This window comes from Vanellus vanellus (genome assembly GCF_965231255.1).
Source record: "Vanellus vanellus genome assembly, chromosome: 2".
In the NCBI taxonomy this organism is placed as follows: domain Eukaryota; kingdom Metazoa; phylum Chordata; class Aves; order Charadriiformes; family Charadriidae; genus Vanellus; species Vanellus vanellus.
The window spans coordinates 47,669,951-47,696,447 of NC_138906.1; the positions used below are offsets into that span (position 1 = coordinate 47,669,951).

At 41.1% G+C, this 26,497-nt stretch overlaps 2 protein-coding genes across 2 annotated transcripts in view; both read right to left on the bottom strand.

Annotated features, from left to right (window-relative positions):
• Positions 1-26,497, bottom strand: part of RPL14 (ribosomal protein L14) — a 291,729-nt gene that overhangs the window by 7,370 nt on the left and 257,862 nt on the right. The window lies entirely within an intron of this gene.
• ENTPD3 (ectonucleoside triphosphate diphosphohydrolase 3) lies at positions 1,599-20,259 on the bottom strand (the record flags this gene model as incomplete). The annotated part of the gene is made up of 10 exons (XM_082479551.1): positions 20,131-20,259; positions 18,849-18,969; positions 15,222-15,339; positions 10,836-10,986; positions 9,909-10,068; positions 7,574-7,804; positions 6,866-7,138; positions 6,657-6,767; positions 4,915-5,052; positions 1,599-1,829 (listed from the first exon to the last, which is right to left on the bottom strand). The coding sequence occupies exons 1-10, from the start codon at positions 20,139-20,141 to the stop codon at positions 1,599-1,601; spliced, it is 1,545 nt and encodes a 514-aa protein (XP_082335677.1). The 5' UTR covers positions 20,142-20,259.

Below are 26,497 nucleotides of genomic sequence, written 5' to 3' on the forward strand. Positions count from 1 at the left end.
TAACCATTCCTTCAGAGAGGAAGCAAGGGAAACTACACACAGAGGGAAGCAATCCTGAGAAGATGGAGAGGGAGGAATGTATTAAAGTGATTGGCAGCAGCTATTTGTAGGACATTTGGGGAAATATGGAGCGCCATGTAGGTACTGAAATTTAAGAGGAATTAACAGAAACAGTGTACAAAAGGAAGAGATGGCAGATGATGTGGTAGGAAGCTTTTTCAACAGTTATGTCAGAAGACAGCTGAAGAAGACCAAAGCTATACAAGACAGGCCTGTAAAAGGGGCACTGACCATTAATAACTCCTTGAGCAGTGGGTAAAATTGTAGTCTTATAATGTAAGGAAATGAGAGGTTTGGTGAAGAATGCCTGTGCTTTCAAGGAAGTCAGCTCTTTGAAGCATGAAGGCAGCAGCACTTGCAGGAAAGCTCTGGAGTTCATGCATTTGACAGAAGCATCTGCTAGGTAGATCCCAGTACTGCTGAAGGAACGTTGAGGCCAGGACAGCAGAAAGGCTGAACAAGGCGCTACTGCCGTGATTGCAGCTCCAGCAGTATGTTCCCAAACCCACTACAGAAAGGGTGTTCTGCCGGCCTGCAGACTGGCTCCTATTCCTCTTGGCCTTGAATGAAGGGCTTACCATGTTAATGCTTCAGAAGATCCCAGGTCTGCGACTCTGTCCAGACAGTTGAAATAATACATACATGACAAGGCAATACTGACTGTGACTGTCCAAGACCAACAAAATGTGGGGAATACAGGTCAGTGTTTCAGTATGAGAACCTACAAAAAGTATTCCTGTGAAAGTTAAAGGAAAGGACACTGAAAATTCTAGTGACTTGTGAAGGTAACTATGAGACATTGAAATTTAAGTTCAGTTACTAAAGCATGAAAGCATTTTGTTCCACCTTCAAAGCAAATCTTTTGTACCATAGCAGAGGCATTCCAAGATCTCCATGGTACTGAAAGATACAGCTCAGTTTTAAGACAGGCTTGAAAGTCCTGAGAGGTGTTGGCAGTTTATTACACCTTTATGTGGTGGGCATCAATCAATTTCGAACAGCAATAAAAATAATTCTATTTCAGCTGTTTCTTTCAGTTCCTGTCATTACCCAGTGCTAGTTCCAGTTTCAGAAATTAGATTATTTGGGAGCTTTTAGTGCCAGCACTTCACACAAAAACAGCTATCATGTTCCCACCTCCCACAGTTCCTAATGACTTGTTTATCTTAACAACTGCCACCATGATCAAATCCATCACCACTTGAGTTCACCAGTTAGCGCAGAGTTAGTGAACAAAACCAATAATATGTACCTGGCAGGAAAAGGCTATTAATCCCTTACCAAGCAAAGTGACATATCTGCCCGTGTTTTCTCTGCTGCACACTGGACAAAACAGTTTTACAGAAACAATTGCCAAAATATTTCAAAAGCACTCCAGTTCACCATGTCACAGATTCTTTTGTGTCTCTTCTCTATTTATGCTTCTGGTCCTGAAGTCTTTTTGCCTGTCTTTATTTCAACCTCCATTTTTCAAAAATAAAGTCCTACTTAACTTAATAGCACTATACAATTTTTGTTTTGTCTTCAGTACAGTTCGCTCATTCTGGAATAAATACATGTTCAACACGACTGATATTCTGATTACGTGATATAATACACAAGTAAACAAGGAAGAGAAGACACAACAATGCCATAGCTGTGAGGAAGACGAGGACCCCCGCAAACAAAGAAGGTTTCAGAGGTAATTGGATCAGCTTGCCTTCTGCTGGAATCATGTTTGTGAGGCTTAGCATGTAACCGAGTGACCACGCTATACTGCTGTTACCAACCTGAAATAAAGACAGAGGAGTCAGTCCTATTCCCATGGACTTTTCAGCCAAAGATAAGAGGTTCCAAAAGCTCAACTGCTAATGCTGGCAACTGCCCTTTAAGCTAGCAAGGAGAAACTTTAATGGAGTATACAAAGAAGATACAGAACCATTTTAAATTACCCTTTTTTTGTAGTTCCAGAGGATGCTAATAAAATTGGTCACTGGGCTAAAGAAGGGAGACACAGGTACTGGATGGCTACGAGGACGTGTGTTATATGTGCAGACAACCAGTTACGGGATTTTCTGGGCAAGAAACACACTTTAAAAAATAATAATAAAAAAAAAATCAGCACTACTGTGCTAATTTCTACAACCAGCCTGTCATCTTAGCCAAATCCTAGGATGTTATTTAGTTCAAGCAAACAAAAAAACCTCACAAAGAGTCCCACCAACACGAACAAAGAGGAAGCCAGGATAAAGTCCTCAAAGCAGGAACTCTTTTTATCATCTTTTGTTCCATGGTTGGTTCTGTACCTGCAAATGAACCAGTAGTAGGCTCTTTCGTTTAAAAAATAAATATAAGTGGAAAATTACTTAGGAACAGGGTAAATAAAAGCAAAGGGGGTACATTTGCATTTGCCCCATGGTCCTAGCGCTTTGCTGTCTTTCCCAACTTCTAATTTGAGCAGAGTTTACCAATTTTCCACTGCCTTTTTCATTAAATCATCATCCTGCCACTTGATAAGCACAGGATCAAAGGGAGAAGATAGAGTTCCCCTTGTCCTCCTCTCAAATTCTCAGGCTCCAATAATGGTTTGCCTATTTATATAAAACATAAATACACATCCCTGCCTCCTGCAAATCAAACGATAACTTAAAAAAAAAAAAAATCTATTGTTAAACAGAGTGAAAAAATAAGGGGAGGATATTTAAAGAGAAAACAGGAGAACTCATTAAACAAGGGCTAGCCTAGAGGGCTAGCTACAAGACATGTTTAGTTTATACTCTAGCATAGGTTGCTTGCTTTTTCAAAGGGCCTGCACCACTTTCAAATCACTCCAGGTAACTCTAGGGTACGCTACAGGTCAGACAAATCTGAAGTTGTGCTCTTCTACAACGAATCAGCTCTCCCAAACTCATGTGGCTTTCCATTTTTATTACAGGTCATCCCACTCTGCTACTACAGAGGTGAGTTTGCCTGAATGGCTGTCCCTTTAAGTAGTTTGCTTAAATTTAGGAAAGCAAATTTGGGAAAACAAACCTCTTTGGTTATTCTTGGATGAAGTTGAGGGATGCACTTTAATAAATGATTTAATGTCTCTAATGAACAGTTTTAAGCAGTCAGCCACTGGATCTAGGAGACCATAAGGGCCTATAATATTTGGTCCTTTTTGTAGTTGTGTGTATCCTAATACCTTTTGTTTAACTGATAAAAAGAAAGCTACAGCAACAGGAACTGGAATACAACAGGTGAGCAAAGAGGTAACATGGACCAAGGTGGTTTTTCATTACTAAGAGAGGGGAAAAAACCTCTCATTTTGAGGTTTAGAACTTTTACAAATTATCTAGCTCTAGATTTCACCTAGATCTTAGCAGTGGTTTAAGGTTCTTTTCACTGGTTGTGTATTAAAAGGAAATATACTTCTAGCATAGGCCAAAAAAACCTTCCACTCTTGGAGGCAACTGTGCTGTTATCTCTGGGGTAGCTCACCTGATCAGCTACATTAGATCTTATTATTTTTAGTTCTTTGAAGGGCAGATTTTATTAAGAGAATGTAGTCTTTCTTTCTGAACTTTCGTAATTACCCTAGTGCAAGATCTACATAACAAAGGTGTTAATTCCAAATAAGCCTCTTGAGTGTTCATTTTGCTCAGTACTTTCATATAAGTCTTGGTTAAATACAGAAAAACATTGCTGTGTTGGGCTGCTCTTATCTGCTGGGGACAATACAAGATACATGTAAATACCAAGACAAATCTGTCCCCCCACCAGGTCCAGATTAAGATCCCAAAGTAAACTCTACGCCAGTTTCCCAGTAGAAGGGTTAAACTCTGCACACTCCTCCACAGCTGCTAATGGTTGTCCATCAGAGGACAAAATAAGGCAAGAAAATGCTACTTGATTTCTTAGAGCACCAGTAATATACTATGACTGTTCAGAAAACATTGCTTACAGTTTCTCATTCACAGCTTGCCATCATACCCTGCATTTAAAAATACTGCATGAAGTTCTACAACCTATTCTTTTGTTGGTTTTGCATGCAAGCACTGAAGCATTTCCAAACTGTACAGAGATTAAGAGACAGTCTAGGACAAGGTTTTAGAAAAAGGCTCTGTACAGTAGCAGAGAGGAAAGGATGGAGTCACAGAGCACTTGTGGGGACTGCACTTCTTTGTGTAACAGCCAAGCTTAGACAGTGGCCATGCTTTCTGATTTAGAAGCCAAGATTTCTTAGGAGTAGCTTTAGAATGGATATATACAAGTTCGTTCCGAGTTTTTTAGGAGAAAATTTTTGAGGTCAGGGAAGACAGAAATTTAGCTATTACACAAACATTGTAAGCCTTCTCTCTCTGCCAACTGAAATCCAATACTCCATCAATATACACTCTTAGTCCAGAGAACTAGATTCCAGCACAGACGGATGTGCCAGCTGAGGATGGAAACTGCCCTAGTTGCTTCATCACCACTCACTGACTACAAACCATCTCTGCCAGCAGACAGAAAAGCGAGAGTTCTCATGTCCAGCTTAGCAGGGTTAGCTCAAACTGACCTTGACTGGCGAGGCGTTTCAGGCAGATCACCACCTAGAGCAATCCACTACTTCAACAAACTGGGGCAAGGTTTAAAACACAATTGTTTGATCCTTTCTTACAGTTCTTCAAGAGAATCTAGGCAGCATCTCCAAGTAATGCTGCAACCCCTGGAACCAGGCTGAAATTGCCACTGAGGCTTGAAAAGTGGCTTTGTCTTATGCCAAACATTTGACAATCATTTACAAAGGCTGTTTACGATTGCTATATTTTTGTATGCTGATGCATCTTCTGTGTCCTTCTAAACTTCTTTGGATTAAAATAATAGTAAGAGGAAATGATTATTACTCACCTCCTTTTGAAAATGTATCTGTGGCCAAGTTTCTGCATCAAAATTGTAACCATGTACGAGCAAGTAATAAATGAAAGTGGCTGAAAAACAGTAGGATCTAGCATATAATTCTTCAAATTTAGGCAGCATAAACTGGAGCTGAAAGCAAAAGGTTTTTTAAAAACATGTAAATTACAAAAAACAAATGCTTTTGTTTTTTATAACTAGAGAATACTTTGGAGTCTAATTAGAATTTATTAGCATTTTTCAGAAACACCAAGTAAAGTTGTGGACAACTAGATATGGAGATTTAGAAAACGAAAGACCCTGACAGTGATATACCTTATGTGGTTAAAAATGAACATAAAACTGCGCATAAAAGATTGAGAATGTTATGGTTCCTAAATTTTCCACGTCATCTTTACAGCATGGTTAAAACTGTGGTAGTAAACCACTGCCACAAATCTCTTTAAGAGGATCACAGACAGAGTCAAGCTTGCATGTGGCAGGCAGCTATCAAGTGATGATGATAAGTTACAAAATTAATGCAAACAGGGAGCCAGTGTAGTGATCTGAGGTACCTTCCTGCAAATTCAAAGTAGGTGTGTCAGTTTATTCTAGGTTCACATTAACAGAGCTGAGATCAGAACAGGGCATAAGGAATACTGCAGGACTAGAAAAATACAGAGTTAAACCTCTATTAAATAAAGATGCCTGCAAGTTACACAGAACATGTTGTATCACGAGACCGCTCTTTGGATGTCAGTTCTGACCTGGGGTGCTCATTTGGATCATGAGTATCAGCTGGAATTCACAGACCAAAGCAAAGTCCTTTGATCTCCCAGTTTGATCCAAAACTGTTTTTGCGAGTCCCAGTGGTTACAATAAGATCAGGATCTGAATATCACAGCATATGTGTACAGACAGATCAAGCAAGCTGGAAAGATTAAGAACTTCTGGGTGAAAGCTGTTTGGAAAAGGTCATGGATTGCCAGTTGGAGACAATATGCTTTACTTGTTTTTCTTAGCATAATAGCAAAAAACATGAGACCATATCTTTCCCTCAGATGAACTCTGTGAGGACAATAAAAAAAAATGAATTTGCCTTCCACCAGTAAAAAAATTTCAGGCAGCTGTGCTAATTCCACTTCATCAGCTCCAACTACACTGCATCAGCACTGTGCACTCACAGATAATGTAGGATACGACTGCTAAGTACTAACTGCTTTGAACATATAGTGATAATGCTGATAATATGTGTGACTGAAGTGTGTTGTTAATGAATGTCAGTCTAGCAGAGTTTTGCTTTAAAATTTAAAATTACCTGTTCTATCATCCTTCTAAAAATTTTCATTAAGGCAATCTCCAATCCCCTGGAATGCATGAATTTACACCCACATATATTCAGTTGCAACACTCCTATCTTTGTGACATCTCAGCCATACAAAGCTCTAAGATAAAAAGAGGAAAATACATGCACTGCTTGGCCACATTTCAGTATAGGCTAGAAACTCACCTTAGAATCACAGGGAATGAAATTTTCAAACATAGTCCAAGTTTTAAGCATGCTAGAAATAATACATAGTTTGAAGCAAAGTGGAAGAGCAAATATTGAGGTTGATGCAGACCTTCTGAAAAGTTCTGAATACTTCTGCAGTCCATACTCTTTTTATATCTCCCTTTCACAGATGAAAAAAAAACAAAACAAAACAAAACAAAACAAAACAAAAAAAAAAACAACAAACCCCAACCAACCCACTTACCTGTGCCCAGCTCTGTGAACAGAAAAACCACATACTTGAATTGAAGTCAGCTAGGGAGAAGTGCCCAGATAAATTCAATGCATTAATTGTATAGTAGAATCCTGAGAAAGCCTATAAGAAAAGGAGTAGGTGACCGACCTGTTACTTTAAGAATGACAGAAATCAAAAGCAAGCAAGCTCAAGAGGAAATGCTGTGTTTGAAAACCTACCACAAAATTCCCTTTAACTTTTGGCTGAGGGATTCCATTAAATGGACAGTCTTCTCTGCCTCTGCAAGCAGTGAAGTTAAACAATAAAGAAACCATCTCCTGGCACAGACCTGGGTCTCCTGTTCCATGGAAGTTCACAAGCTGGTTTGGGTAGTAATTTGCTGGTCTCAGAGACTGTGTACAAAGGCTGCCAGAGAAGTACTTCATCGTTAATGTGGTATTATAATTCTGAGGGTAACATGGATTATCCACATTGGAACTGGTGTTTGATTTCTGGAAAAAAAACCAAACAAACAACAACAAAAAAAATCCCAAACAATAAAGGCTACTCAAAAGCAAGAAAGACATAATTTGACATTAACTACAGGAGTCATTTTAAACCACATATGCATGCATTTTTTTTCTCTTCTCTGTCATGGCTGATCACCATTGTGGATCATTGTAATTCACAGAAATCCCTTTCTCCAAAAAATCATCATCATCAAAACACAGGATCAGTTGGGCCTTTTTATCAAATGGTATAAAACTCTCACCAATTTTTAACAAATATGAAGATCTTTGTATGAAACCTAAGTGCGTTTATCCACAACAGAGCTCTTACTGGGGTCTCCAAACTCCACCAAAGGGAAGCAAACACAAGCCTAAGAACCTGCTCAGACAATTACTGAACACTTGCAAGAACAACATAGCAAATGGTCTTAAACAGACCTGGAACAGCAACGCTAAAAGCCTTTTCTCAGCTTCATCTCTTCCATAGCACTGGAAGCTGTGAGTGTAGACATTGTAGTTGTAACCATACAAATTCACTTCCAAGATGCTATTGAAGTTCTCCTGAGAGTCCTCTGGGATAAATGAAATTTGAGTGGAAGCTCCTCCAAGGTCCAGTGCACCCATAGTCTCTTTTCTGTAAGGATGCACCCATGTCCTCCAAAGATTTCTCTACACATAAAAATAAAACCAAGGCTAATTAGAAATATCATCTGCTTGTTCTCTCTTCAAGCTTTTCTACTCTTAACTTTTTGAGATTTCCCCCCCCTTCTTTGTCCTGCACCCTTTCCAAAAACTCTTAGCTCTAAGGAAAACATGCAGATATTTTTTATGTAAGAGGGATGTACTTTCACAGAGTGAAATGATCTTGAAAGAAAGATGGAAAAAGGAATGCAATGTAGCTTTCAACTCAGAGGAGAGCACAATGATGAAAGCACAGGACTGCCCAGATCAGTATCTGTACTAGAATGCAGGGAATTGAAGTTCAGGTACCCATGAGATCTTGAACAAATCTGGATGGAAATAATATGAAGAATCGCTTGTTTCAAGGCAAGAAGAATTATTAAAGGAATAGAATATTAAGAGATCACACAGAAAAAGAGCGAAAATAGAGTGAAAAACACAGAGAAGTCAAATGAAAGCTCCATCAAAGTCAAAAGAACAAGTACCCCTAATCTGCACATTTCCTTCACTGAAACTGCAGCAGCAACAAATTGATCCATTCCACCAGCATTTTCCCCTATTACCCAAAAGATCCCCCAAATTCTGTATCTGATCTACACAGTCATAGTGCAGAATATGGATTTTGTATGATTATCTACCTCAATATTTACTGTACTATTATTTACTCAGTGTGATGACATGAATGTATACACAAGAAGGGAAAAGAAACTATGGGATAGCAAATATACTCACAAGAAAATTCTACAGTGAAAGATTCACATTAACAGCCCCTAGCAGAATTTGACTCTTAGCCCATTGTCACAAGAATGGCGAAAAGTTTCTCTCTCTCCTACTAGTGATATTCCACATGTAGGTCTTCACACAACTCTATACTAAACTGGCTTCACAGCAACTTGCAGTGCCTTCAGTAGTCCTTATGAATCTGCCATGTGGAGTTCGATATTTGGATTATTAGGATTCATGTGGTAGAAGACTGACACCACCCTGAAGTTCATTACATCATTTTTGTTGCATGGAATGCACACAATGAGAAAAACTTTTCCAGAACATGTGATTCCAATACCATTTTTCTTAACTTTGCAAGAGTCAACAACATATTCACCATGAGCTATTGCCCAGAGATCACCAACAACTAACTCCTGCTTTTTAATTGCCATGATCTAACAGAAACCATTTAACCAGGACAGCTAACAATACTCAGGGGTTTGGTTGAAACTTCTTTCAACCTAGTGAGACTATCTGGAAGAAGCGCAGTTAATGCTAAGGGCAGCACACAGCTGCCATGAATGTAGATAAGCAGTTGCTGATCACCTTGGTACAGATTTTACTGGGAATGAAATTGTACAGAATATCTATGTATAAAAAGGGATCTTCCAACACATTTAACTTCCTCTCTGCTATGAGGCTCCTGCCTGTCCCTATTCTGAGTTCAAGGACAGCATAAGTATCTTTATATTGGTATCACTTTGTCTGCACAAGACATTTGGTATCACAGTCCACTGCTCATAGCCTGCAACTTTTCACCAGTATTGGAATGAACATACGAGTGATTTCTGGCTCAGCAGAGACACTTTTGGCCATATCAACTTAACCACCTTCACTGCTTCAATCTTGTCTGCTTAACACAAGTGAGCCAACATGGCCAAACAATTCGGAGTCCCCTAAGCTGTTCAGATTCTTCACCAGTAGAGCTGCAGGGGCAGCAATCATCTGAGGAAGTCACAGAAAAGCAGAGGAAAACATCTTTAGTTGGCACCACTGTCAAGACAATCAACACCTGTCAACACTTAACATCAATGCCTTTAAGAGCAATGCAACCTCCCTTTGTCTAGGTAAGGCATCTGATGTCATTTAGGGAAGAGCCTTGTTTTGTGAATCAACAATTTTACCTTTGCCATATCACATTCCTGTAACATCATATTCTTTGATTTATGTTTGCTCTGTTGTATTACTGCCACAAAAAGACCCTGTTATGTATTTCAGTGCAAAATGGAAGTTATAGCTATGATGTTTTGACAGGCATGTCCTCTCAAACTTCTGATTTATAAGAAAGAAACAGTTAAAGGAAAAGCATGCAGTTTTTTCCACACACCTCTAAGAAATTGCCCATTAAATAGTTGGCTGTTATCCATCCATACACCCCTTCCTCTGGTCCAGTTATGATTTGCGCACCCCTAAATTCAAAAGGTTGTGCTCTGAAGTAGTTTTGAATGCTTGCAAGGACTTCATTGGCTGCCGTTTCATTTTGCAACCTAACCAATTCACAAAACATGAGACAATGAGCATCTGGAAAGGCAATTTCATGTTTATTGTTCACTGACTAGCAATTCAAACTCCTACAAGCACCTAACAAAAACCAGACAACGTTTCCCTAAAGGGGAAGCTTATAATAAGGAAGGGCCAAGTACCCAGCATCATTTCAGCAAGGAACTCCCCCACTATGTACAAACTTCACCCTTTTATCATACAAGTTCACGGGTGTTTTGTTTCTTATATATATTCTCTTTAGTGAACTGAGTGCTTATATGACAGCTGCTGGATAAAACAGTCCTGGAGCCTTTCTTCCTGCTCTGTTTAGCCACAGAACAAACACAAAAAGCCAGTTTGTGCCAGGGCTAAAGCCACAGACACACCCCAAAAGCCACATTGCACCACATTCACACTCAGAAAACTCTGCAGTATCTAGCTTTAATCTGCCTTTGCTACCCACAGATACACACAAATGTTATCTTTTTGCATAACACTCAATTTTAAGACAGGTATGGAAGAAAAAATTAAACTCTTGCCTTCTCCAAAATAAAGCAAGCATTTATTTTCAATATGGCATAACAGAGGACTTTTATACAACACTGCTTCCCTTATAAAAAAAAGTTAATTAAATTAAATTGGCTGGGCTCCATTTCCTTTTGAGATGGACAATTTCTAATGGATAAAAATGTGTCCAGTCCATTTTTCACATTCTGTTTTCACGGACTGCTACGCTAGTATGCATACAGAGGAGTTCAATTTTCTGCCATACCTCAGTAGTCTCATGCCCGCTGTAGCCCCCAGATAAACAGAAGTGTTTTTATGCAGATGAACCGGTATTCTCTCCTTGACTTTATTCAGACAGTCATCAAAGGGTTTGGCAAGAGCTCCAGGATTACTCTCATAGCTGGATATACCAGGGCCTAAAAGAGAACAAGTACATTGATTTCATTCTGCTTTGCCAACCACAAATTAGCCCAATTAGCAAACAGATGTTAAGAGAAAGAGATTTCCCCCTTCCCTCCTGTAATTGCAAACAAGGATAGCATAGTTGAAAACTATGAGTGCCTAAAGAATAAACAATGTAGTGACTGTTTCAGCTGTGTGAGACAGAGAAGATACTTGCAAACTGCTCGCCTATATTTCTGTGTGTATACATATACACCTATAGTACCATACCTACAGTAAGATATACGGTATAACCCTATAACAGCACAATGACAGCAGTGCTATATTCATGAGGAAAATAGGTTTACTCATGGCAGGTGTTGTAGAAAATAGCATGTCTAACGGATGTAAAATTTCTCTGATCTGCTAAAGTATCCCTCCTTCTACAACCTAAGACAAAGATTTCCTCATCTGGTTTGCCACAACTGTCATGGACACCATGGCACCTCTACAGCTAACTGCTCTCAACTGAAAAGAAAACAAAGAAGCTTCTGCAAGGAATTGCTGCAGAAATTTCAAGATGTACACAAATGGCTCTTGAAGTCATAGAGGTATAAGTCTAGGCTAGTGCATGAACTACTAAGTATTTCACAGCTTTCCAAATTTCCAAAGCCTTCAAATAACAGGAATGAGAGTTACACTGCATAAGGCATAACTATTTGAACAATCAACATCAAAGTCTTTCCTCCCTTGCTCAACACTTCAGGGACCATCAGATTGTCAACTTGTTCAGGCTCAACTTGGGTGTGAATAAAAACATTCCTTGCTAAAATTCCCTAGGTGAGGAAGTTGCACAGGGAGAAATCCAGACATTCCCATGAAGCCACTGCACCACAGAGAGTAACTCTGCCAGAAATCCATCTAGTTCTCCTGTAGCAACCATCTCTCTCACAAGCTGATCCAAGCTAAGCAAAAGGTGGCCCTTATGGTGTTAAAATGAGAAACCATTTATGTTCAGCCACATTACGTTGATAAAAACAGAAGAAAAAATGTGTTAAAAAAAAAAAGACTCTATGCTCCACCACTCCCTTTTCCACAGTATGAACTTCAACGTAAACATTACCATGTCATCATTAGATGTTCACAGCCCTGGTTTGCAATAAGTATTTCTAAACGTCTTTAGTCTAGTACAAGCAGGATTGAAGCTGGAAGGAAAGCTGTTACCAGAGGAAAACAGAACTGCAACTGCAGTTTTACATCCTCAGCAGCTGCTGTTGCCTCACACTCCCTTGGTGGCAGCAACCTCCATCTGCCAGTGTTCAGAAAGAGCAGGTCACAAGGCAGTGACCATTTTGCTCTGGACAACTGCCTGCTTTGCCAATGATTAGAGCCTGACCAGGACAGATTACTTGCACTATATAGAAAGGGTTTTGGTTTGGGGCTGGCTCCTACACACAGTGGCAGAGGTACCTAATAAAGGCAGAAATAAAATCATAAAACCACCATGGAACTTACAGAGAAGTTGATCATCTGACTTGCAGTTTCAGTAGGTATGTGAAAGTCTGCCTCTCAGTATGCCCAGAACCATCCCCCAATTTAAATGCTTAAGGCTATGGGTTACAGGGTCACTAAAGAAACACCGACAGATCTGTTCACCACTGCCCCCCACAGCTTAGTTGGGGACTTCTCCCATGAGCCCTCTGTCCAATGCAGAGTCACCCAAGACCGCAGCAGTGAACCCTGGTGATTTTGTACACTGGAGGATGAGGAGTACTTTGGTTGACTATGGTTAAGGCCCCTGTGGACCTGAACAGTTCACAGCAATTTGGACTCTGTTTTGAAATTTTTTGTATTCCCCATAGGTAAAACAAAATCTAAAACCATTAAAACAAATTCACAAAGTACTCCTCTGACATTTTTTTGAGGAGAAAATAATGCGGTTTCTCTGTGCGTTTTTCTCACACCAGAATTCCTAAAGGCAACATTCCTAATGAGTCAAGACGTGAGCTAGCAGAGTGTACCCCCCACCTTGGCAGGCTAGCCGCCATTCCTGCAGTCTATAAGGACACACCATCAGGCACATGACAGTGCATCACTTCTGTGCACATTACACTTGCTTTCCTTTCCTTGTTCTAAAATTGCTAAGAATGTCCACACATAGATTTAATGCTGAAGATAGAAACGTTGGTGCTGTTAAGAAACCACTGTCTTCTACTTATCTCCTCGTTACTCATGGACCTCTATGGCTACATCTCCAGCATCTATTTCCAGGCACAAAGAGGGATGCATGATCATGACTGAGAGAGAAGGAAAGGGAAAAATTCTCTTTGAACTCCAGTTACTATCAGAGATCAACAAAATCTGCACTGAAACTTCCTGAGTTGCCCCACCTTCTCCTCTTACCTAACTTGCAAACCCAAACCATAACACTAAACAAAGCAATACTGCTGAATTCAGTATCTTAGAGGATAATCTAAAGCTCATTTAATTCAGAGTAGCAGAATTTACGAAGTTTGGCTTCCTACAGAAATCCCTTATGGATTAGCTACTGTTTAATAATGTGGATTTCTCTCCCCTGCCTGGCCACCTGCCTTCATAAAATGTGTGAAATTTTGGTACCTTTGAATGCTTAGTCAAATGTCACTGAAGTTGATTAAGAGATTCAAAAGCTGTTATGAAGGAAACCACAATAAGCTCTTAGAACATATACCTAACCATATGGACTGTGAGCAAAAGCCAACCTAGTCTAGTAGCATCCTCTCTCTGAGAGGAATCAATGCAAAACCTCAGACAAAAGACAAGGCAAGTAGCCAGTGATACTTGTGGGACACAGAATCATACAATCACAGAATCACAGAATGGTAGGGGTTGGAAGGGACCTTCAGAGATCATCTAGTTAACCCCCCTGCCAAAGCAGGTTCACCTACAGCAGGTTGGACAGGAACACATCCAGGAGGGTTTTGAATAGCTCCAGAGAAGGAGACTCCACAACCTCTCTGGGCAGCCTGTTCCTGCGCTCTGCCACCCTCGAAGTAAAGCAGTTTTTCCTCATGTTGAGATGGAATTTCCTGTGTTCCAGCTTGTGCCCATTAACCCTTGTCCTGACACCAGGCACCACTGAAAAGAGTCTGGCCCCATCCTCTTCACATCTGCCCTTTAGATATTTATAAGCATTGATGAGATCCCCTCTCAGTCTTCTCTTCTCCAGGCTAAACAGACCCAGGTCTCTCAGCCTTCTTGGAGTATACAACTACAGGTCTTCCTGAGCCAAAGGCCAGACCTCCACATTTGGTACAACTATGACATCCTGTCAGAAACAGTTCTGCAACTTAGCTATTTTACTTGATAATTTTATGTCGTGGTTTATGCCAAAATCCACTACTGGGGACCTGAGGGACCCCAGATGGGACCGACAGATGCTCCCCTCTACCCCTCTTCAAGGAGAAAGGCAGAGGAGGAAAAAGAGACTTATGAGTTTAGAAGGAACTAAACTACTTTAATGAAATATTAATAATAAAATAAAAAGAAATAATGAAAAATATACAAAACCGTATCAAGCTCCCGAGATGACAATCACGTCACCAGCTGGCACCAGGACATTTTATTAGACGCTCCCTAATTCTGTAGTATGGAGAAGCTCTTCCTGTTCACCTTCTGCATGCCTTTCATAATTTCCCCTCTGTTGCCTCTTTCCAAGTAATTACAGAACAATTCCAGATGAACTGTGTAAGTCTTGTTTCTCTAAGAAACCTGACTCAAACAGCAGAGGGGGTTTTTAAACATCACTAAGGCTTCTGGAAAATAAAAACTAATTTGTCAAACTCCTATAGCACAGCTGACACCCATTGTTGCCTCCGTCAAAATTAATGGCTAACATCTAACAAGGGCTAGATCCCCATTCTTGTGAAAGACTTCTTACTCCAACCTATTTTTAAATATATTTTATACTTTCCTTTTAAAAGAAATTATTTCAGGGCACAAAGACTAAACATTTACATTCTCTGTAGATAGAATTCTGTCTGCACCAATCATGCTCTGCAATGAAGTAAATAAAATTTAGCTATAATTTCCTCTCTCTGTTGCAGATTAGAGCACCCTGCTGTATCTGTAGGAGAAGGACTGATGCTGACAGATACAGACATAGTCTTAACAGTTCTTGCTCCCCAGCACTGAAAAAGGGAACATGGCGGAAAAAATCCACCAGTATAGGCTTCCAGATAACCTCTTCTTGGAGGCTAGAAAGAAATAAGGGACTTCCATTTGAACTCACCTTTCACATTGCACTTGAAGTTCTGGCTTACTATTCCTGTGTCATTTTCTTTTTCTGCTGGCCATTCATAGACGTAGACTGTAGTCCGAGAGGATCCAGCATCAAAGACTATTCCATACTGGGGAGAAAAAAATAACACACAAGACACAGTGACAGCTTAAAAGCCCATATGCAGCTGTACTTCTTTGCACCATCAAACACTTCAGAAAATGTATGCAAAATATATTTACAAGAGAGATTAATTCTAGTGTTAGGCACTTAGGCATGAATCCAGCATCCAAGCACGGAATGAATCTGGCTGCAAAACAAAGAACACACTAAATATCTTCAACAATTAATTCAGTGGGGATGAAGAATGATCATCTTCTTTCAGCATCAGGTTCAAAATCCACACTGACACATAGATAACACTGTGTTAGGACCTGATTTTGCAGCAAGTTCAGTTCCCATTATCCCAGCTCCACTCGCTGGACACTGAAGGGTTTGATACCTAAAGCACAGGCTTTAGATTCAAGGATGCACAAGGGATCCATAAAGCTACAAGCAAAGAGGTAAAGTACATAATAGCCCACAGTGAGAATGATATAACAAGTCTAGTTCTTTTCTAATTGCCCCATAAACCTCTCCCTTTGAGTGGTTTAGGCAGTCCACCTGAGAGTTTGCCACTGAAAACAGGCTGTGTCAGAGCATAAGACATCAAAGAGGGAAAGAGAATCAATATTACCCCATGTTTATTTATGAAATAAATTAGAAATATTTAAGTGACTTGCCCCAGGCCACTTGGACTGGTTTCTCCATCCCATTCCACTGCTCACCAGACCAGTCTTCCCCCCTTTCCTGTCTTTTATGGCAGCAGCAAATTGTAGCAACTGGGAAGGCAAACTGCATGAAAGGAAGAAAACTGCTATTTTGCTTATCCTCTTTATGATCCCTGAAATTATGTGTAGCTGCCCCCCTCTTCCAAAGTCATCTAATTGGTAGGAAACACACAGTGTAGGGCTCATTTCTGACAATTTTTTTTTCTTTTAAAAAAAGACAGATGCCCAGGAGCCTGACAATACTGAAAAATGAGAGCAAAGCAGTAACAGCTCCTGCAGCATGCCAATAAATTTCATCCCACTGCTTTCCTGGGGAGCCTCAAGTCTGACCAAGAAAGATCACTGCTTCAGGTGGCAAACCATTCAGCTTCCACATCTCATTAGTTCCCAGCTTCCACTGTAATCCTACCAACTCCTGGATGCCAAAGAACTACCAGCAATACCAGTCTGGTCTGTTTCCTAGAGGATTGCTAGATAATGAAAGTTTCATTTATATTTATCGAGATTAAATTTACCCTGATCAACTAAGAGGTAGAAGGCTCCACAGATAGTATCAAACCCCTACACCATCAGGTTCCATTCAAGTAACTACTTTAGCAAAGATACTTTTGAGTGGATTCCCCCTCCTTGGAAGAGAGATGAGCCCTCTGGAGACACATAATACAGTAATGGTCAATCTGCTCAAGGGCTATCAATTAAATCTAGTCTCGGTCAGCTCGAAGTGCCAACCATAAGCTTTTAACTTGGCTACTTTTAGAGCTAACTATCATGCCCAGGTAGAGCTGGAAGACAATGCAAGTATTTTTACCTCAGCTAACTGTGGGGCTTTTCGACCTACTTCCATCCTCCTCTGCGTTTCCTAGAGTCCTTCCTGAAAGTAACAGATTTCTATCTCAGAGTAGTGGTACACTTTTCTGAACTAATGTGTGACTGACAATTTTATTTTCTTCCTCCTCCTATTTTTCTATACAGCTTTCTGTTTCCTTTAAAAGAGATGCTTGTTTTTGAAAAGGACGCTTGGGCCCATTTCGGGGTGATTCCTGAAGGTCCTCAAAACTTACATAAGTTCACCCTGTGTGAACTGGCCTGTGCAGCCTCATGAAGTGGTGATCAGTGAGAAGTCTACTAGACGTTAGGACTAAGATTAATCTTTAATTAAAAAAACAAACAAACAAACAAACAAAAACCCAGAAATGATAAAGCACGCGGCATTTTAAGAGGGTAAGAGACTTCCACATGCCTTGTCTCAGCCTGCTGCCTAAGATAAACTGGTTGAATTAAAATTCTCTGGTGACATTACATTTCTGCCCAAGTTGCAAGTCAGATCACCTTTGGCTGGTGACTAGCAATGCCTTCCTGCATTGAAATTTAAGGACTGCCAATTTAAGGACTAGCCAATTTAAGGACTAGCAATGCCTTCCTGCATTGAAATGCACTGCATGGGACTGACAGCACAGGCAAACCCTTATCCTGGGCTAGCAGCTAGTAAAGAACAGAACAACTTTTTCTCCCTCCTTTCCTCTCTGCTTCAACTTTGCCACTGAGGATTTCCATCGTCTGTACTCAAACACCAGTGGAAAGCAATAAAGGCCAGATGATTCACTAATACCCAAGAACTGCACCATCTATTCAATGGATTAGTTAGCAAAGAGTAAGGTATACAATTTTGTCATTCGGAATGAGAAACTGAATTAATGACAAACACAGGTGATGTGTAAATCTTTTATTAGATAGTGGCCTCAGCCTGCATGTCAGTCCAGTCTTGCCTTGCATGAAAACTGGCAGGATGCAAGGCTACTGCAGACAGAGATTTGGGGCACAACAGGGAGTAAATTTGAGGCACTGTGTCCCCATGCAAGATCCCAGCATACACACCCTGCCACACCACACACATTAAACTGGTATCAGAATACAGTTTTATCCTATTGCCTGACTCATACACCACCAAATGATTCAGACAAAGCCAAAGGTGTTTATAATCCTATGAAGTGTAATGACACATTAGCCTATCACTATCAGTATGTGAACTATCCAGTTAAACACATACACAGAGGGAAAGGTAGAAAGAACTTCAAAGAAGGATCTGAAGGTTTATATGCTTGTAGCTATCATGGGAAAAAACAGAAAACTCAAAATGCCAGACTGCAGAGCTTCCCTTGAAGGTTAATTTCTACAGCTTTGTCCTCAGTTGTGTACATGTGTCATTGAAGAATCTGCACACATACTCCAGCAACGCAAGGCAAAGCCTGAATTCCAGAGTATTTCAGTTTGTCTTTTCCAGTTTGCTCTGCTCCTCCTCATGAAGCTACTTTGCCTGTTAATATCCAGCAAGTCCCAACATGAGGTAAATCATAAAGTGCACACTTACAGCCCAAATACTTTTGATACACAGGAACAGTTGCAAAGATTTCAGCATAAACTTCCTAGCTGTGCTTCGGGGCAGAATTTAAATTCAGGGTATTTCCCACTTCAAAAATGTTTTTAAATTACTTCCAGTCTCTGGCAAAAATAAAAAAGCAGTGGCATATTCTCGTCATTTGGCCTTTCAGTCTTGGAGAAGACATTGTGCGATAGGCATCACAAACAGGGCAATCAAGGAATGCTTTTCCTGCTTTGCCACTGACTCTGTGATCTTGACCAATTCTCTTTTTCTCTCAGCTTCAGTTTTCCCATGATGAAGATGTGATTAAACACTAATTTATGGCTCTAAGCTCCTTTGAATCACCCAATAAAAATTAGTTTAGAAAAGAGCATTATTAAATATCAGTTCAAAACATTGTTCCCCTTCCTTACGTATTCCAAGACTTACCTTAAGCCCTGGGGAGAGGATATGTTGCTGATTTATCTGAATCACTGCAATAGCAATAACAAGAACTATGCTTAGAAAAAGGAACACTTGGGCAACAACACTTGGGGTTCTGGTGAGCATCCTGAAACAATAAAAAGGGAAACACTTCAGAAATGTGAAAGGATTCAGTGATTCTGTCTTAAGGCCTGAAGCCCTGAATCAGTTGACACTCCTCATAAAAATCTCATTTCATCAACTAGATTACGCTACATGAAAACTCTGTGATCTCCTCAAGAACTGCCTGGTGTTTTGCTACCACAAGCTTATTATTGTCTAGAAAGGGTGTGTCTATATTGTTATGCTAATAAATGCTAGATTTCACCCTCAGGTGCCAGTCTGCTCATTTCCAACAGTGCCTACATGTAGATGCATGCTCACCATCTCCCATTGCCTTAGGAAATGAGAGCAATGGGCAGGCTGAGGCTAGTGCACACTCAGTGATCCCATGTATGCCTACAACACAGCCACAGCCATGTAGACACAATGCTGGCAGCTGCTGAGTACTAGCTGGGTCTTTCTGCCAGAGGTGCAAGGTTGGTGTCTATAAGGTTACTTCAGCAGGAAACAAAGAAGATTTTAAGAACATTAAAGAAGGCATCTTGCTTCTAACTGCTGATGTGTTCATGAAGTATCTTTGTGTGCGTGTGTGTGCATATTAATGCGGAGCCTATTATTATCACTCTGCACTACACATAAAATATACAGTTTCACTCACAGATCTTGCCATGAAAAGTTACTAAAGCTAAGTAAATTTAAAGTGTAGTTATATTAGACAAACCCAAGGATGAAAGATTTTCTAGAATTCAAATGTGTTTTAGGTTTCCTGTAATTTCTGTTCATCCTTTGTTTTTACATGTCCCTGGACAGACAGCTCTTCACCCCAAAAGGCCTTTCAGTACTTCAAAGTACTGACAATCCCCGTATCAAAAATTCTTATGCTCCTTCTTATGGTTGAGGAGGAAAGAGGTGGCTGGTGGGAGGTGGCAAGCTTAGAAGTTTCAGAGGAACACAACAAGGAGAGCTTTCCTGCTTTTCTCATTTTCAGAAACCAGTTATTTTGGCATAGAAATATCAAGCTAGCTTGGCATGATCTATCCTGACTCCTGGCTCATAATTATTTCATACTGATGGTGGAGCTGCCCTGCTGTTTCAGCAATCACCAATGCCAATCTATATTGAGGACAGGAGCTAAAAGGTGGTCTACAGGCCATGGCCACAGCACACTAGGTCAGCCCTATTGTACCTGCAACACATGGTCTTCTCCTTAGCTCCAAGCAGAGCCAGAGGGCTGGGGGAAAAAGGAGAACAAATGCTTCTTCATGCAGTTTCCATGTACTAAACCCCATGGGTTCTTCAGCCTGTGTACCCATGGTCCAACATATGTATTCACATTCAAACGAGAAGCAAGTTAGTTGTTTTCTTCTGGGACTGGCTTCACTCTGAGCTTTGCCCACTGCCACTGCTTTCCAGGTCTGCTGATTTCTGTTGTGAAATCTAACCCAGATTGGCTTTTGGAAACTCTTCATTTCAGCCTGACACATCTCACTTCCAGAACATCACTTTTTTACACTCATTAACCCCCTTTTCTGAATCCATATGGGCTCCTTGTTTAGTGCCAATCTAGTCTTCCAATACTTTCTTTTCTTGGGTTGGTAATAGCTTTATTATCTTAATCAACTAGCCACACTGATGATTCTTTTACTGCTGTCCATTGTTTTACAATGCTGAGGCACTCAAACATCATGTACATAATGCATAAATGGCAGAATAAAATCTTATTTTTACTATTAGAAAATATGTTAACACCCAAGATGAATTCTCCCTGTAACCTGTGGATGATGTCAGGACATCCTAATTAGAAGCATTTATACAAATCAATTAATTTTTTAAAAGAAACAGCAGATTTTACCTATACATTTATGAATAACCTTGTCTTTAGGGGGAGGAAAAAATCTTTTTCTTTAGCTTTCAACTCTACATGGAATTATCTATTATTGTAAAATGACTGAAAGAGAACTATTTGCTTGCAACCTAATATATACCAGTCACTCTTAGATCAAAGCACTCACGTTCAGTGCTGGAAAAAAAAAGTCATTATCAAAGAAAAAAACACTCAGGGCAAATGACTCTCTGAAAAACTAAAACATTACTAAAGAGCAAAGCAATAACACTTAAGAACACCCATGATGACTGCTGAAATATTTTCTGCTGCATCCATTTGTAAAGGGAAAACTAAAATCTTGGTTTGCTGAATTTCTCATATGCTTCCCTGGTATTGGGATTTATCTTTTCAAAAAGCTTTTTTGACAGGGAGCACACTAGGTAAGGGAGCATCTCTTAAGACATTCCTAATGCAATCTTGTCCTATTGGCAATGAGGACAATTTCATCAGAGAATAATCTGTAAATCCTGATTTAAGTAACAGCCTCTGTGCCAGAAGGACATCTTACATTCCATGCCCGCTTGAAGTCATCACACAGTTGACATCTTTGCTATCTGAATTGTGCAAGATACTGCAAGATTCCACGTAACTGGATTAGAAGCACAGGGCTGTATTTACTTTTAGCTACACTCATCTATGATTCACACACATACCAGGACACACTGTCACACTTTCCCATTCACTGAAATCAGTAGATATACCAGAGAGGAGTTCATTGACTCCACAGTTTAAAGAGTTGTATCATAAGTAACTCTAGCTAACATTCTGCACTCGTTGGCAAAAAGCCAAATAAAAGAAAAATTTAATGAAGTATCCAAAAGCACTTGCATTCCGTTATTAAAACAACATCAACAAGAAACAGCATAAATATGTATTTTCCACACCCAATTAAGTACACTGGGCCACACAGGAGTATATTGGAAGGATCATTTTCTACACCTCACTCCAAGCAAAAAGAATACCTGCCTGCAAAGGAAAATGAACTAGATTCTTCATGCCACCAACATTTTGAGTTTAACCAGGTTAAATACACATCTGTATGAATGCCAATGCATAGTATATGTCAAAATTCCTTTTCCCACGTTGCCTGAAACATCAAACCCATTTATTTTAGGTACTAACCTGTTTGTTCATGGGGTGGATGGGCAAGCACCATAAATATCTTTCTTCACACTATAACCACAGAAATACAAACTCATTAGCATTTATTTTAGAAGTGGTCTACAGATGAATGTTTTTCGAGTGCTGAAAAAAAAAAAAGAAAAAAAAAAAACACCAAAAAAGCAACACCCACAGCATTTTAAAACCCTGTGAGGAGGTTTCACAGGCCTTCCTTCGGAGGAGAAATCAAGTAAAGACAAGCGCATGGACCCAAAATTAGCGGCTGAACCTCAGAGCTTTCCCTCAAGCTCACCGCCGTCACGGGTTGAGAAAGCTTCACACAAAGACCGAGATTTGCGAGAAAGCACAAAGTTTCCCCCATTCCCCCCCCCCCCCCCAAAAAAAAAAGGGGGGGAGGGAGAAGGAGAGCCCCCGCCCGCCCCACCGCTCCACCAACGGCCGCCGCAGCGCGCGCCCACAGCCTCGCCTCAGCGCGACGGCCGTTGGGCGGGAAAGCGCCCCTCAGCCCGGCTCCCCTGCCCCGGCTCCCGCCTCGGGCAGAGGGACCCCCAGCCTACCGTCGGCCTTTCTCCCGCACCCTGCCGGCTCCGCGCCGCGTCGCGCCGCACCGCATCCCAACCTACCTCCGTAAGCCGCGGCTTCCCCGCTCCGTCCCGGGCTGAGGAGTAAAAAGGAGAAGGGGGCGGAGGCGGTGGCGAGCGCCTCTCGGCCCGGAGGGGGTTTGTGGAGAGTCACTCGGTGTTTGCTCGCCCTCTGCTCCCGTAGCTCCAAAAAGATTAAAAAAAAAAAAAAAAAAAAAAAACAAAAAAAAAACCCAAATCTTGCAGGTAAAAAAAACGGATGAACCGATTCAAGTGGAGGGGAAGATCTGTGGCGAGTCGGCGCATCCGAAGCGTTACCGCACCCTGAGGTGTGGAGGAGAGACAGGGGTGCCCGCGGGGAGGCTGTGCCCAGGGAAGGGGGGGGAGGGGAGGTGCCGCCGGGTAAGGGGGGGGGCCGGGAAGGGGTGCCGTTCCTGTCAGCCCGGCTCCCGCACCGCCGCGGTTGGACAGGCTCCAGCGGGGGCAGGGGGCAGGTCGTGCTGGTACCAACCATCCGCCTGCAAGAACTCCCGCACCGCGGCGGTGTCTCCCTCCTTTACCCCTCCACCGGCTGCTCTTCTCTTTCCGGAAGCGCAGAGCTGTCTTTGCCCGTAGCTGGTACAGCAGGGTGCTGCTGGCTGTCCGTGAATCATATTCCTCAGTTCCCTTCCAGAGCAAAGACAGAAAGAGGGTTTTGACACTGTGGATGAAAGGATGGTATATCGCTGCCTCTTCTAAAAGGAATGAGTGCTTTCTCAAGAGGGCTTTTCTCAGCCCTCAGAGGTGAGTAGCCCTCCAGTCTCAGGACTACCTTTCCATTGAAGTTCAAGTGCACTGGCACCACTTGTTTTGTAGTTTTGCTGGAGTTCCTTCCAAACCTAGACTGCTCAGTGGAACTAGCACATGCCCAGAAACATACGTAAAGCAACGTCACCGAAGTCTTTCTCCCATCACCTGTCTGACCTGTGTGATCAGCTAAAGCCCTGGGAATCCATCTTAGATTCACTACTTTACCTTCTTTTTTCCCTAGGCTTTTCTTCAGTTTCTTCCCTAGCCCTATCCTCCCTTTTATAGTTCCCTTCACCTGATCCTCGATCCTTTCCTTGCGCACAAGGTGCAGATTAACCTTGCTACATTTTCCCAGCCTTCACCCAGCCTGTGTGGCATGCATACCTCTCCTCTCCACCATTTCCTTTGCTACAGCACCTTTTTCTTCTTCCCCTTCAAATATCCTTGTTTGAATGCACTTAGTGTAACTAACTGTATTGATTTGTTTTGCTTGGACAGAATCTGCCCCAGGTGTCCATTTAAAAATGACAAATAAGCTGGATTGCTGACATCCCCAAGGAAGAATTTATTGCTTTTTCTACCATTGAGCGTGAATATGTGGAGTTAAAAGACAATGACTGATACTCACAGATTCATATAAGAATACCAGTTGCTATGATCAATAGCAAATCTCTAGAGACTAAAATATTACGGACATGAATAAAGTGTTTGTTACAGACACATTTCTGCAATGCATTTATGGTATCACAGTTACACAGGATACACAGCAGATATTGCTCGATTTCCTTATACAGTGACAACAGCAACATCAGGAGGTGGGATGGATGATTATACATCTCAAGAGACCACAGAACAGCATCTGCTCCATGTGTAATAATCATACAGCATTTGAAGCTGGAATATTAAGAGGCCTCAAAATATCCTCTGCAGAGAGAGCAATAGGGTGAAATGGAGAAAAATATTAATGAAAAAATGGAGGTAAGAAGACACTGGTGGCTGCAGTAAGATGAGTCTCATTTCTTGCACGGTACTTCACCAGCTCACAGGGACCGAGATCCGTCCCCCATTTCTGTGTGTTCTTTGCAAGGTCCAGTAAACAGAGGGCTTCTCCTATTCCGAAGCTTTCACTGGCATTTTCACCATTGGTGGTGTTGTCTGCAGATGGGTGTGATGCCCTTTAGGTCAGTTTGTCACTTCCATCAATCTTCCTGGACATTTTCTTCCTGGGACTTTCCAGTAGTGTTGACAAAACCCCCTCATTCACTAGGTTTCTGCTCCCAACGACCACCTCTCTTCATGTTCACTTCTTTACTTCAGGATCAACTGTGAGAACTGGCAACGCAGGCAGAACTGTCTAAAGAATCTGGGACTCTCTGTACCAGCAGGAGTCAGGACATTTAAATTAAACAGTTTCTAGGCCATTTTTGTGACAAACATTTTCCAAGTCAAAAAGCACTTTTTCTATTTGTTTCAGACAAACATTCTACATATTAAGCGTCCAAATAAGAGCAACAAAGCTGGTGAGGGGTCTAGAGCACAGTCTCAGGTGGAGTGGCTGAGGGAAGTGGGGTGGTTTAGCCTGGAGAAATGGAGGCTGAGGGCAGACCTTATTGCTCTCTACAACTACCTGAAAGGAGGTTGTAGCGAGGTGGGGGTCAGTCTCTTCTCCCAGGCAACAAGCAATAGGACAAGAGGGAACAGCCTCAAGCTGTGCCAGGGGAGGTGTAGATTGGATATTCAAGGAAAAATTTCTCCACCGAAAGGGTTACCAAATATTGGAACGGGCTTGCCAGGGAAGTGATTGAGTCACCATCCCTGGGGGTATTTCAAAGACCTATAGATTTGGTGCTTAGGGACACAGTTTAGTGGTGGACTTGGCAGTGTTAGGTTAATGGTTGGACTCGATGATCTTAAGGGACTTTTCCAACCTAAATGATGATTCTATGATTCTATGATTATAGCAGCATACCTTGTTAATTGCCAAATTTAGGAAGATTTTCAAGCATGGAAGTCACAAACCACATCTGAAATCTACATTTTGAAGAATGTCAGATGTGATTCTCCTCAGAGATCAAGAATGCAATTTTTTGTTTCTCTTACGCAGTTCCAAAACTAATTTTTAGTAATCTTTAGAAGCATCTGCTGCCCTATAGTTTTCTATCATCACTGACAAAAAAAACAAAAACAAAAACAAAAACAAAAACCAACCAAACCAAACCATAAAGCAAATTCACAGCTATGGCATGAGAAATTCCGTTTGTCCCTCTTTGTTTTGAATAACTGGATATAGACATTGCTTTTTCTCTTTCAGAGTTTCACTGATGGTGTCTTTAAAATACCTTAGCTACTTTTTAGATTATGTTTTTATTCATTTACTGTAGTACTAAAGCTAATGATGGGTCTTAGATTCAGTCTGTGAATCTTATGTCTCATACGTGTGACTGTAGTAATAACAGTTTTCTGTTCCACATCTTTTGCTTGTGAGGTCTTGAAACAAATATTCTAATCTATTTCCCTTGCTGAGACTTAAAGCTGTATACCTCGCATCTCTTGTCCAAAGAATCAAGAGCTGCTTTAATCAACTAAAAACTCTTAGGGACAGCCTTGATCACATGGTTATGAGCCGGGACAAGTTGTACGCACAGGCAAAATAAGCACGTAATTAGGGCAGCAAATTGCTGGGACAGCAGAAAAAGACAGCCCTTTGTCTATTTTGCTATGCCTGAGATTTAAAAAGCCAAACTAGCTGCGGTGGCAGGAGAGGGTGTGGGACAGCCATGCTATGCTGCTGGAAGGAGAGGAGCTCTCCAGGAGTACCAGTGACTGCTCCCGTCCTTCTTGTTCCCTACCCTCAAGCTGCAAGTCAAGCTCACAGAGCTTTACAGCAAACTTGTTCCATTTTTTTAGCCATGCCTGCAAACCTCTGTTATGTCCTGACATATATATTCCATTGTTGTGAAACTGACCACAGCAATCTGATAAAGGAATATCATGCTCTTACAATAAATTTACTGTTGTACTCAAAGAAATACACCATCTCCAGTGAATGGGGATAAATTCCAGAAACTGCTCCTTGGGACTTAATCCTTTAAAAATTGCTATGTGAAAAACTGTTAGAGGCTGACAACTCTAAATGAATAATGTTTCACTTTTCTTGGTTCAGAAGTAATTTCAGA